At 45.2% G+C, this 14043-nt stretch overlaps 1 protein-coding gene across 2 annotated transcripts in view; it reads left to right on the plus strand.

Moving 5' to 3' along the window:
- The first annotated feature begins 7004 nt into the window (after nt 1–7004).
- NXPH1 (neurexophilin 1) overlaps nt 7005–14043 on the plus strand; it is a 287890-nt gene continuing 280851 nt past the window's right edge. The window contains exons 1-2 of one of the 2 annotated variants that reach the window (XM_034668263.1): nt 7005–8056; nt 8907–9070. In XM_034668263.1, the coding sequence (XP_034524154.1) occupies nt 9017–9070 (54 nt within the window). In that variant the 5' untranslated portion in view covers nt 7005–8056; nt 8907–9016. Of the gene's footprint in view, nt 8057–8364; nt 8394–8906; nt 9071–14043 lie in introns of those variants that run through there. The other variant, XM_034668270.1, reaches the window with a different exon arrangement.

Here is a 14043-nt window from a genome sequence, read left to right on the forward strand (position 1 = left end):
TAATAATATGTTTTAGTGTGCAGATCTCTGCAGCGAATGGAGAGGATGGGAGATGATCTCTGAGCAGAGATTTGTAGGAAGATTAGGGGTTCATCTAGAGGTTGGGGTGAGAGGATTCAAAACAAAAGGAAGAAGGTGCAGAGGCCCCGAGTTGAGACATACAGTTGTGTGTTGGAAGCTCTAAAGATCTTGTAACTGATGAATGTGAAGTATGCAGTCAAGTGGGGGCCAGGAGGCAGGAGATGAGGATGAAGGAGTGGACAGAGGTCAACTCAGAGCAGTCTTCTGTGCTGGGCTAAGGAATTTGACTTGATTCTGTAAGCAGTGGGAGGCTGTGAAGAGACTTTAACAAGTGTATGATGATTGAGTTGCATCATCCAGGTGGCACCGAGGAGGACATATGTGTGGAAGTAGAAGCCGAAAGGGGGGAGATTAGTTAGAAGACCATTGCCATAGACCAGGTGACTGATGATATGAGCCTCAGTCAGTAGCAGGGACAGAGCAGAGGAGAGATGATCATGTGAAAAGTTGAGAGGTGTTAGTAATTTTATTTCTGATGTGTAGTAAAAAAAAAAGAAAGCATAAGGGAACCTGATACTTTTGTTTTCCAATATGGTAGTGGTGTCACTAATTAGTCAACTTTGGCTGCAAAACAAATAACGCCAACATTTTGATAGTTAAACAATAAACACTTATTGCTCACTTTTGGATCTGTGGGACTGCAAGTTAGCTTTGGTGGCTATGCTCCAGGTCACAGGTCAGGTTCCGGTCTGCTCCAAGTGGTTTTTCATTTCAGGACCCATAGTGAAGGATGCAGTTTCTACCTGGTGTGTGTTATTCTCCTGGAGGCCAGCGGAACAATTTGGAAACATGCTATACCTTTTGAAGACTCTGATTAGCACTGAAAGGAATCCTAAAGAAGGATTTTGTAGGAAGTAAGGAGATGAAGGAAGGAAAGGAAGGAAGGAAGAAATAAGGAAGGAAGAAAGAAAGAAATTTTGCATATATGAGGAGGAAAACTCCCCCATTCCACTGTGAGGTCACTTGGCAAAGGGCATGAACTTAATCCTGTTACAAGTAGAGAACTCTAGAATCTGTTACACCAACTAACAGACTATGTAATGTGTAATGTAATGGTAATAATGTGTTCAGTTTTAGACGTATTAATTCTAAGTATCTCTAGGATATCTAAGTGGACAATTGGATAGTTGGGTCAAGAAAAATATCAGAGCTGAATTTATGAACTAGTTGGTCATTGAGAATAAATAGTAAATGCAACCATGGGAACTGACAGGATTGCCTGGTCAGAATGAAAAGAGAAAAATAGTTATGGATGGAGCCCTCAGAAGCACCAGTGTTTAATGTATGCGGATGAACATGTGGATAATCTGAGAAGGAGTGGTTGGAAGATTAGTTGAAAGATCTGGAGAGGCAATGGTGATACTTAAGCTCAAGTAGAGAGTTACAAGCAGGGGGGAGTGGCAACGAATGGTCCAGCAACACTCAGATTTGAAGTCAGCTGATGGAGAACGAGTGTGAGGAAGGAGATCTTATCGAACGTGAGAGGTTTCCTTTCAAAACTAAGTTGTAAATTGATGCTCCCAGAATCACTAGGCAAACAAGCAGGATAAGGCAAATAAAATCCAGGGCACGGTTCCTGCCATGTTCCTAATAGCACTCCCTAAATGGGTAGCCATTATTATCCTATTGAAATCTGTGGACCTTTGAGAAACTAACCCCCAGTTTAATACAAAATTTGATGTTACACCATTTTGCTTTTGAGTTTTATCAAAAGCAGTTTATTATTAGAGCTAGAAGAAACAGAAAAAATGTAAGATTATGTGATTCTTATGGCATCACCCTTGAAGTTAATTATGGCAAAATTCTGGTATAGTTTTTTTCATTAATCTGATGTTAAAAAGTGAAATTGAGGGGGTCGTTGCATCCCTGTGAAAGTTCTTATTTAAAAGATGTCTAATCCAAAACATTCTTATCATTATGATATTTGGGTTGAAGCAGCCATTTGCTCCTTTCCTGTATAAATCTTATAGTTTTCAGTTCTGTTTTTATATCGCCAGATCAGGGTAAAAGCTGGAAAGACATGTTTTTCAAAGTAGCCATGGACTTTAGATTATGGAGATGAAATATGCATTCGCAGCCTCATTTTCAGCATTCAGTCAACCACAGGGCTTGCAGCCTTTGTCCTCATAATTTCTTCCACCTCTATGTGGTTCAGAGCCCCAGTGTTCTTTCTGGCTGAAAGCATAGACTGTGTTTCACTTTGTTAACAAAACATTGGTTATCAAGTTCTTTGTCTTTAATGATTCTGCTTCAGGGAACTGTCAATTAATAATCCTTGGAGGGACCACCTTGAAGAATTTTTGTAATTAGATTATAATGCAAAGATTTTCTTAGTCACAATATTTTTAAAAATTTTAGTTATGATTTTTGAGCAATGACCCCAATCTTCCCATCTTTTACATTCAACTGCCTTTTTAATGCCAACTTTCTTCAATTTCTCTTATTGTGTTCATTCTCTTTTTAAAGTTTGTGAGTATAATTAAAACTACCCTACCTTTGAGAACCCTCTGTTCTCACCTAGAAGAATAAATGAAATATGGATTCAAAGACTGAGCATATAAATTACCTCTAAAAAAGAAAATGCCTTCTACATAAAGCTTTTTGATTCTCTTTAATTTTTTTTTTATTCCAGAGCTTGAAGGCTATTTTTTCTCTCTAGTCCAGTGATCTTGTTATTAAAGCATTCTTGTAAAGGTAATTTAGCACACATGCCTCATAGTTATTAACCAAGTTCTACTACATTCAAATACCAAATCACTTTGCAAATGATCCTTCTTTCCTTCCACTAGCAAAATAGCTTGGGGTGTGGAAGGGCCAGGGAGTTTCTTAGTTGTCCTGAGTGACATTTAAATATTTTACAAAAGTAGTGAAAATGGCTATGGGTGTTTTAAACAAATATTCACAAGTCTAATAGGGATGTCATTCTGAGTGTACATTCTCATAAATCAATGACATTAAAAACATGTGCAAACAATTTATTTGAAAAAAATGATGTAATTAATACAATAGAGTCAACTCTTGACCTTGAAAAAAGGTTACGAGGCACAGAAGAAATGCACAAAAAGTCCTCAAACCCAGAAACACAATTGCCTAAAATCTTTGCAATGCACTGAACAAAATGTATTCTTTTAAATTGTTAATATTTTTGAAAATCATAATGCAGTATACAATTGTCATTTGTGAAGTTTCTTAAGGCAGAGGTGACTTTACATTTATTTAATCATACAAAAATAGAATAAAGGCATTTTACACATCATCTAATCGTACTTTTTCATTATAGAGGGGGAGGTATTGAGGCCAGAGGAGTCTTCAGGCATTTTTCCAAGGTCATCAACATGCAAATACCAGGTTATACTGAGGTCAAGGCAGAAGGATAATGCATGCCTTATAAGTTTTGTGTTACTGTTAGGGAAAAAATAGGTACAATGCAGTTACTATGTACAAAGTGATAAAATTTGGCCTGAAGCCTAGGCAAGACCACAGCTGGATGCTTCATAACAACCGTTTTCTGTTTTTATTTGGATTTTGGATAAAAGATGATGATATTTGTGCATTTTAAGACAGGTTCATTTTAGGACAGAGTTTTGTAGATCTCGAAGTTAATCTCTTTCTTTCTTTTCCCCAGCCCCAAGATAATTCAAACTTTCTACTTCTGCCCTTTCTTTCCCCCTCAGAAAAAGAGAGTCATACAAGTGAACCAAACCAAATCAACCAAAACAACCAATTACAGTTAACAGAATTATCGGTATATCTCAGATGAATTCTAATTTTAATTTTTTTCTGGTCTTCATTATCAGGAAAATTGTTTAATATCACTGTTTCCTTTGGTAGCTCATTTANTCCCCAGCCCCAAGATAATTCAAACTTTCTACTTCTGCCCTTTCTTTCCCCCTCAGAAAAAGAGAGTCATACAAGTGAACCAAACCAAATCAACCAAAACAACCAATTACAGTTAACAGAATTATCGGTATATCTCAGATGAATTCTAATTTTAATTTTTTTTCTGGTCTTCATTATCAGGAAAATTGTTTAATATCACTGTTTCCTTTGGTAGCTCATTTTAATTCTTTTAAAAGACATATTTCTTGGAGAAGAATATACATTGCTTTATACTATTCATTTCAGATTGGATCATTTGGGCTTGGGGAAAAGCAGAGGGCAGAGGATTGTTTTTTACCATGGTTATAATTGATGCTGAGTTTATATGTGTATTAAGTTGCATCACATGCAAAATTTAGAGAGTGATTTCCAAAAGGATTCTTTTTTTTTTTTTTTAAAGATTTTATTTATTTATTAGACAGAGATAGAGACAGCCAGCGAGAGAGGGAACACAAGCAGGGGGAATGGGAGAGGAAGAAGCAGGCTCATAGCCGAAGAGCCTGATGTGGGGCTCGATCCCATAACGCCGAGATCACGCCCTGAGCCGAAGGCAGACGCTTAACCGCTGTGCCACCCAGGCGCCCCTCCAAAAGGATTCTTAACATAAACTTTTCAGGGTAACGCCTGAAAAAAATTGGCACAAATACTATACTCCTTAAGGATACACTTTTGTCCTGTCCTGGTAAGGCTGATTGCAGATGTATTCTAAGAGTGTATTTTAGAGTGGGGTAACACTTTAAACAGAAGAATGTCTGAAAATCATGTCCTTATTGTTTTTATTTCTTTTTAAAGTAAATGATAGGAAAGATGGAGGGTGAACGAGCCATCCTTGTCTCCCATTGCCTCCCACCCCATTTAATATTATGTCATTAAAATTGAAGAGGTTTAGCAGAAACAATGATTAAGTTTTACCTGGTTTAGTGTCCTTTTCTAATTGAGTACTACAGGGAATGAAGACTCTAGCAAAGATACAAAAAGTGACAATCCACTGCTGTTTCATATCTCAGGCCAAGTGTCTCATAGGATCCAGTAAGAGTTGAATGTCTGGGCAGAAGGTCTCAGGTCATTACCATAAAAAGCTCTTTGGCACCCTCTGTCACAGAACAAAGTGTCAGACCAGTTCCCATTACTAGGTGCCTGTGGTGCTTTTCTTAAATAATCAGTCCCATTCAGACAGAGATTTTAAGGTCCTTGATCATCTCTCTATTTCATAAGCAGTAATTTTTAAGGCTAAATGGCACTAGAGGCAGAATGTTTTTGAAGTAAGATTTAGAAAAAAGAACTTGGTATATCCCAAAGCTGGCCTGATTCTTTCTCGTTTTTCCCAAAGGTCATATTCCAAGTTCAGCCCTGACAGCATTGTACCTGGGCATCTGGAGAGAGGCAGGCAACATTCACTGGGAGGGCCTGGGAACTCATGTACGAGTGGGGATCAATTTTAGGATGGCCTCTTGAATCCTAAAGGGTGAAGACAGACAAAGCTTCCCTTGCTCTACTTAGACCCTTCAGCCTTAGATATGGGTGCCTTAACATTTATTTTTCTTCTTTAAAACTTAAGAATGTGAAAAACCAGGTAAATGAAGATAGCCAAGATAACATTGCAACTATGCTATATATAATTGTGCATTTTTTCCAAAATGTATTTGCAGAGTCCCACTTAGAAAATGTGCTTCACTGCCTTACTCTGCATATGCCCCAATGAATTCCAAGAGGTCACAGCAGCAGAATACAACTTTTGAGATTAGAAGAGTTTGCTCTTTAAAGACCTATTTTTAGCTGGAAGGGAAAGTGTAGGCCTCAAAGTGCCTGGCAGTAAGTCCTCCAGTGGGGATCTAAATTGGAGGTCTGATTCCAGGGGAAGGTCTCAGTGGGGTTCTTTCTGCCTTTGTTCCAGAAAAGCGTGGTTCTGCTGATTGTCAGTGTTGGGGGCTGGGACGGGGTTGGCAGCTTCTCTAGGGGAACTGAACCTATAGTCCTCCAGGACTTATTGTGTCTGGGCCCCCTACCAGCCAGAAATGGTGGAGCCTGAGGTGTCCAATATCCACACTAGAGGAAAGGACTCTCTAAGACTCATTAAAAATCACGGTGGTATTTGGATGTCATCAACTAGGGCTCCTGAGATAAATTTCAGCCCAACTCTTACAGATTATTAATCGAGTTTTCATTGTGTAGAGAGCATCATTCCAGTTCCAGCCCTGGTGAAGGGCGGACTTGGAGAGGTAACCAGCGAAGTGGGTGGAAGATAATGCTCTCAGCCGCGCTCAGACTTGTTGACTGAGTCTGGGCACCCTGAGGAGGCGCTGGCGGCACAGCCAGCACTAGAAGGGCCTGGTCCCGGGATCTCATCGGATAAGGGCGAAGCTGGCTTTAGGGTTGTGCGCTGGAGAGTGTGAAAGGGAGAAGAAAAGGACAAGGTTTGAGAGGAATGGCGGGGTGAGGTAGAGACAGGGAAATACAGAGCTGTAGAGAGTCAGAAATCCTGAAAGAGACCCACAGAGAGAGGTAGAAAGATGCAGCCGGGGGCGCCTGGGTAGCGCAGTCGTTAAGCGGCTGCCTTCGGCTCAGGAAGCGGCTGCCTTCGGCTCAGGGCGTGATCCCGGCGTTCTGGGATCGAGCCCCGCGTCAGGCTCTTCCTCGGGGAGCCTGCTTCTTCCTCTCCCACTCCCCCTGCTTCTGTTCCCTCTCTCGCTGGCTGTCTCTCTGTCAAATAAATAAATAAAATCTTAAAAAAAAAGATGCAGCCGAAGAAAGAAAGGAGATAGAATGAGAAAGATGCTTAGAGACAGCAAGAGAGAGATGGAGAAAGCGAGAGTCAGAGCAAAGAGGCCGAGAGTGGGAGACGCTGGTCGGTAGGAGGTGTCAGGAACGAGGGAGGTGGCAAAGGCTCAAAGCCTCTACCCGCGTCCCCCCTCCACCCCACTCCTCTCGCACCGCCCAGCCCGCGGTGAGGAGTCGAACGCGGAAGGTCGCCCAGTCCTCTGGCTGTCGCGCTGAATGGCTGGCGGTCCGCAGCGCCCCCTCGTCGGGCCCCGCAGCCACAGGTCCGCGGCGCCCGAGTCCGCGCCCGAGGCGGGCCAGGGGGCCCTGCACCCTCCTGCACCCATTCCTGCCTTACACACCGCCCTACTGCGCTCCCCACCACTCCTCTGGCGGTCGCAGTCCTCCACACGCCCCCGGGGGACTGGGCGCTGCGGCCACCAGAGACGCTGCAGGAGCCCCTTCTCCCTGCGGGCCCGGCCCGCCGAGAACCTGGGAGCGGGATCTATTTATACCGGGTATTAATTAGTCTCTGAGGAATCGTTCACCCACGTGCCAATGTAATTGCCCGTGTCGGAAAGGTAGGCGCCGGGAGCGGCAGACCTACGGAGAAAGCACCATCTCGTCGGCGCCCCGAACCCCAGCGTGCTCCAGAGCGTCCCCCAGTGGCCGGGCAGGACCATGCATAGGGCTTGCGACTCCGCTCCGGAGTGGCTCCCTGACTTCCCAGTGTCTCTGTAGACGTGTAGCTGCTCGGTGCGCCAGGAGCCTCCAGGTCTTGCCACCCCACCCCTCCCTCAGAAACTCGGACCGTTTGCGCTTGCCTTGTGGCTTTTTTCTTCCAAAGGGCCGGTGTTTTATCTCTCGAGTTCAAGTCCTGAGGACTTGCCCAGTCTCCTCCCCTTAAGTCATTTCCACCATCCTTCGGCATCCTCGGAAAGCAAGGAGCCCCGGACTGCTCGTCCCGGAGCCAGCGCTGGCGGTCCCAGTCCGTCCGGCGCATTCGCCTCTCTCCCTCCCTCTCTTACTCCCTTTCTCTCTTCCTCTCTTTTCTCCTCTGCTTCCCCTTCCCTCTTTTGCCTCTTAAGTCTCCTGCACCGTGAATCCACTGTGCCAAGCCTAGGCTCCCACGGAACCAAGCCTGAGCGCGACCCGGGCACTGAGACGCAGACTCCGCCAAGGCTGGACGAGGCAGCGGGACCGGTCCGCGCCTGAGCATGGAGATGAAGCGCCAGGGAGGGCATGTCCGGGGCGCCAGAGACGCCAGGCCCGAGTAGCTCCTCCATGGAGCCTGCCCAGAGCGGTCCCTGCTCGCCGGTTTCGCCCCTAGTCCTGTGCGGTACGTAGACTTCACCTCCACAGTCCTGGAGAGGATATTTTGGGGTGGGGTGGTGGGACAAAGGAAGGGGCGGCCGGAGGGCCACTGGTTGGGGGACTGAGTGCGCCTGGTGGGTGACCTCACAGATCCGGGCAGGCTTCCACTCTAGAAGTTAGTGACTGACTCTGCCCCTTGGCTCGAAAAAAAGTAGTGTCAAAGATGTGCTTGTATGCGCGTGTATCTCTGTGCAGGGGGCTCGGATGGGTAAACTGAGCCCAGCTTTACAGTATGCAAATTGCATTCCCTTTCCCCACCCCCACTCCACGGAACGTGTGAAGACACCCAGCACCTAATCCCGGTCAGCTCTACCTACCCCTTCCTCTTCCCGCGCCCCCCTCACTCAGTCTCTCCAGCTCGCTTTCCCTCTCTCTTTCTCCATCTCTCTCTGCTGGTGTGTACGTGTGTGAGCACTGCCAGGGCTGGCGAAGAACCAGCCGCCGCCTTTAAGTCCGAGCTGCCCGGCCATCAAACACTAGGGCAGGTCTCGCTGCCAGAGACGCTTGGGCTCGGAACCAGCCTCCACGCGGCTCTGTGTGCCCAGCCACCTCCTGTCTCTACCGCCCGGGAACTCGCACCCGAGGAGTGCAGGGCGCAAGGAGCCCCTCATCATCCTACCCTCCTGCCCGCTTGCCTGCGGACCGCGCGCTCGCTGGTTTCAGGCGCTGGATTTACTCGCTTTTCAATTTTTCCTGCCCTCCCCCCCCCCGGTTTTTGGTCCACCCCTCCCCTCCACGACCCCCTTTCCTCGCTTGGTCGCCAAGCCTAACCTTGCCCGCGTGGTCATGGGATGTCTAATTTCATTTGTATCTAGGCTGCTGAGAGCGCTCCTTGCTCTGTAAAGTGGATGTCAGGTGGATCTATGTTTTTGAAGGAACAAAGACTCAGCGAAAGCACCGCCGAGGAAGTTTGAGACGCGGGAGGATGCAGGCTGCGTGCTGGTACGTGCTTCTCCTCCTGCAGCCCACCGTTTACTTGGTAAGTCGCTGCCGATCCGGCGCCCCCGCAATCCCACCCTCGTCGCGAGGCCAGACAACCAGGGGCGCGCGGGAGGAGGGTGAGACCGCCAGTTCAGCGGAGCAGCGTTCCTAGAGACCGTGTTGGAACAACTTTGGCAAGCTGGTCTTTGGATCCCTGCGGGATTTTTCGGGTTTCCCACCCTCATTTCTTGCTTCAGTCCCCCCTCTCCTATGCATGATTCTGAACAGCGTCTAGGGCGCCCTAGACACCCAGAAACTGAGGAGATAGTGGGATGGGATGCTTTATGGGCAGAGAGGGCAAAAGGAAGGTTTGAATATACATGGAACTCTCATTAGTTCATCCACAGAGTTTAAACTAAAGGAAATGGATGTAGAGAGTGCAGAGCACGAATCTGCCTAGGTCTGTGACTTTGAAAGTGAATCCACCCGCCTAGTCCCCCAGTTTGGAGATAGGACGCATAAAGAAGTGCAGGTAACTTTGTTCGACTTGAAGGGTTCACAGAGGACAAGTGTATCAGATAAGAGCACCACAAGCGATTAGAGTTAGATCAGGGATGCCCTGGCAAACATGTAGTGGCCTTCCTCCCTCTCCTCCCAATCTCTTCTTTCCACCATGTAACCGAACCCCAGTTCCAGGGCCGAGCCCCTTACTAAGGAATGGCAGACCTTGTTGTCAGGAAAATACCAAGCAAAGCCACTGCGTGAGTCTTTCTGGAGTGGAGTTTCGGGTGTCTGGATTTTGCACACTGTTGGAACTGGGGGTGTAGGTGAATTGGTAGCTGTGAGCGCTGCGTGGAGCCAAGACGGAGAAAGCAATTTCTCGTGTCTGGCTTCAGGGAGGGCCAGGGACACTCGCACCCTTCTGGCGAAGTTGTGTTCAGTGCACCGACTCCCCATCGCTTATTTCTGAGCCACAGGAGCGCACGGAGGGCTCAGTGTGTTCTGAGTAGGGGTGAGGACCGCTGGGGCAGCCGAGCTCTCTGACGGGGCTGGAAAAACGGAATGGGGGGGAGCGGTGCCGTCCCTCAATCTCAGGGGCTTCAGAACCCACAAGACCGGGAGCAGAAGTGTTGCCAACACTTCAGTTGACAGCGTTTCCCAGCTGTTGCCCCGGTGCATGTGACTGCGGGGCTGCTAGTTGTGTGAACTCTGTGTATGTTAATGAGTGTGTATGTGTACGCGTGTGTGAATATGTATGTGAGGGTGTGTGCCTTTCACGGGTTTCAGCTTCAATTCAAGAACGCTCAGTGTTGCTCGTCTTTGCATCTTTATCGCCTGACTGTCGGAGCTGCGGACGCCAGAGGGCGCTGCGCGTCAGTGTCCTCGCCTACAGGACACCTTGGGGTAAACAGGTGAAAGCCAGGGCAGCCAATCCAAAAGAACAGCCTTTCTGACTCTGTCACGGAAGTCTGTGCCTTCCCCGGCTGGAACGCAGACAGAATGCAAAAACTGTCCTTCCCATTTCCCATCTTCAATCATTCTTGCCCCCACCTGTGTCCAGTCTACCCACTGACATTGAGAGCCCAAAGACAGAGGGCAGAAAGTTTGGGCAGAGGAAATACAGAAATTGTTTATTGAAAGAAGGGGGAGGGACCGCAAAATGAAAGCTACAGAGAAGGGATATTAACGATTCCCTTGACCATGGAAACCCTCCTGCCCCTTTCCTCTGCATACCTTTAAGGCATGACCTGAACCTCAAGACTGTTCTTACGTCCTTGGACTGTACTGACACACGGTAAAGGCTCATGGCTGTGGTGCAGTTTATTGCTTGGAGCAACTATTTCGATAGTCTGGAAAATAATCTATCAAAAGCAGAAGTGAAATCAATACGTTGTGTTAAATTTTAAATGTGTTTGTTGGCAGTTAAACCGTTTTCCACTCATTACAACAACAGTGCTGGATTTATTCTAATGCGCTGCGTTCTCAACAACAAGCGCATTAATTCTCCTTTAATTGTAAACTGGGAGCATTTGAAAACCATTCAGTGTGCAAATTATGCTGATTCAATTACCGTTTAGTTACAGACTTCATTACCTGAACGCCTTTTGGCAATACGGAGAAAGGAGACAATTTTTCCAATTTCACTCAAAACAATACGAAATGTGAACAATAAAATAGAGAAGGCGATTCAGAAGTCGCTTCTTTTCTCTCCAATCTAAAGTTGTTTTGTGTGTCGGGGATTAGAAATCACACCGCACCACAAAAACAAAAGACTGGTGGCTGTGACCCAAGGTAGTATTTCCAGGGATTGTAATCCTATGGTTATTTGCCCACAGAATTCCAAGATATTTTCCTGGAAGAGCAGGGAGCTGGTTTTTACCATGGAAATAAACTTAAAAGGGTGAATTGGGCTGTCAGGACAGGTTGGTCCTAGGCAGGTAAAGTGAAGAGCCTTGATTAAATAAAACTCTAGGGCAATGAGACAGACCAAGAAATGGTCAAAGCTTCTTTCTCCATCTGTTTTATTAAACGCCACACACTGTGACTGAATTTATCATTCATTTGTAGCTGTATCTTAGAACATCCCAGATCTTAGGAAGAAACTGCAATAGATGCATGCAGTTTGTCAGGAGCTGCTTCAAGTTACACTCCAAGAAGGCAGGAGTGGCAAAACCATTATTTTATTTTATTTTTTTCTCCTTGAGTTGCCATAAACCAAGAAGGAATTTAATGAGTAATTTTATGTCTTTATGAGCTCACACCACAAGTGAAGTGACAGGGTGCTCTATTTATGCCTTGCCTCCTAGCTGATAGCACAGTGTACCTTTCCCTTTAAGCCCCTGAAATCCCAGTTATGTTTTCCAAGGAGTGATTGCCACATTATGTCCAGGGGAACAAGGTTTGTATAGGTATCTCTTATACAAAAACATTCCTGCTTCTGCTTATAGAGAAATACCTTAAATATTCCCAAATTGGGGATTTTTTTTTTTTGTGAAAAACAAAATCCAGCAGGTCAATGCTCTATTCTTAAGTCACACTCTTCTGCCTGTATTTGAGTGAATGTTCTCAAAATGTTTCTTGGCCCAGGTTTCTTTGGATGTCTGTTCTAGGTTGAGGATTTTGAGTGTTTTTGCGTTTGTCGAGGGATGAGTCTGTTCTATATCAAACTGGAAGCTTATTTAGTACTGCAATGGGAAGTTAATTAGAAATGTGTCTACAAAGTAACCTTCTGAAGCATATTAGCTAGCCTACCCAAAAATCACCACAGGGCTAACTCCAGCCGTAAATGCAGGGAGGAAGGAAACCATTTATTAAAAAAAATAAAGGCAAGGGAATTTTCTGTCTACTGAATTTTGTGTATTATAGATTTAAAAGTCTCAATTCATCAGGAGAGGAACCTGTGGCATAATAATACTTGTTTGAAATTAAAAAAAAATAAGGTCCTGCAACCTTTATTCTCCTGCCAGTTCTGGATTGATTCCAGGATGTTTTCAGTATGATAGAATGGGGTAACAGGACGATAGCATTTTAACTGAATTGAAGCACGCACTGGATAAACTAGGAAAATGTGATTTCTGTTTCTAAAGAAAGTTGAGTCCTACATTGGGTTCTTTTTGGTGGATCAAACTGAAGGATAGGCCAGGGCACACAGGGAGAGCACCTCCCAGCGGAAAGCAGAGGTGTCTGTTGGTGGCTCACCTGTGGCCATTTTCAGAGTTGAGAACTGAATCTAATGAGTACTCCCTGGGCATGTCAACAAAAAAAGTTACTCAGAAATTGAGTCCAGAGAATCTGGCAAGGGGTTGAATGATGTTATTGTGATCAGTCACACATCCACAGTTCTCTTTTCATGAGAAGAGGCTCCTCACCCTCCAATTTAGGTCCCACCAGTTCTGCTAGGAATTAAAATTGCTAATAATCTAGCTGCTTTTTAAGCTAACATGGGCAAGAACTGAAAAATTCTTTCTAAACCTTGTCCTTAAAAAAGATTTTGAGTCAGTTAATCCCTCGAATTTAGAGTGTCCATAAAATGTGAATACCACTCCAATTGTTTAATAGAGATTAAAGAGTGATTAATATATCCATGGAATACTACCTCTGCACTATTAGAAGCCAGACCGTTTGGGTGAATTTTACTCAGCCTCAAGGTGGCTGTTAAGAATTGAGGAAGGTGAGGGAAAAGCAGCAGGAGAGAGACCACCAATGTCTATCCTTTGGACTAGGTGTGAAAATTAAGCTACTGCCCACTGAAAATTTTACAATTTGAGCTTATTCCTGAAAAGAAAAATGCATTAACTACCTAACAGTGGCTATTCAGTGTTTTCTATTAAGGCCAGTTCTTGGAGGCAGTACTAAAAGTTCCCCCAACACCATTGCATTTTCTACCCCAGACCAGCCTTCCTCATATAGGATTAAACCTAGATTTTTGAAGGAGCCTGTGGCCCAGCAGTGGGACATGAAAACTTATAAGTCCCAAGACATATTCTAGGGCTCTGTGGGAGGAAAAGTTGCTACTGCTCCAGCCATTTTCCTGAAGTGTTCAATTTTCCATTGACCAAGAAAGCAGCTCCCCTGGTATGTGGGTTGGCTGCCCTTCTGCCACACTTCAGGAGGATTATGGTAGTCTGGGGCCTTCTAGTGATAGTTTCTGGGAGAAACTGCCTTCAGTATTAGAAGGGGAGAACCAGAATCTCTCCAACTTTCTCAGCTGTCTTTTCTCGGAAAGCCATTAAGTTCGTGGCTCTTCTTTGTGTGAAGTTGATTTCTATTTGGCTTTGAATTGTTGATGGCTATTTCCTCCTTAATGAAAGTGTTGTCTGGGTGAAAAATATATCTGGTGGCAGGGAAATTGGTTGATTTTTTTGAGATTGGTGCCCAATGTCCTACTTTTCTATCTGAGGGGAAATTTTCTGCAGACTACAGAAATTGACAGCATTGTCCAGGTAATAACCACCGTGGACAATATTTTCAAAAGAACATTTGAGTGATGAAAGCATTTGGATATTGCTTTTTCAAATAAGCAATTTTCTG

The sequence above is a fragment of the Ailuropoda melanoleuca genome, chromosome 1 (genome assembly GCF_002007445.2).
Source record: "Ailuropoda melanoleuca isolate Jingjing chromosome 1, ASM200744v2, whole genome shotgun sequence".
Taxonomy (NCBI): Eukaryota; Metazoa; Chordata; class Mammalia; order Carnivora; family Ursidae; genus Ailuropoda; species Ailuropoda melanoleuca.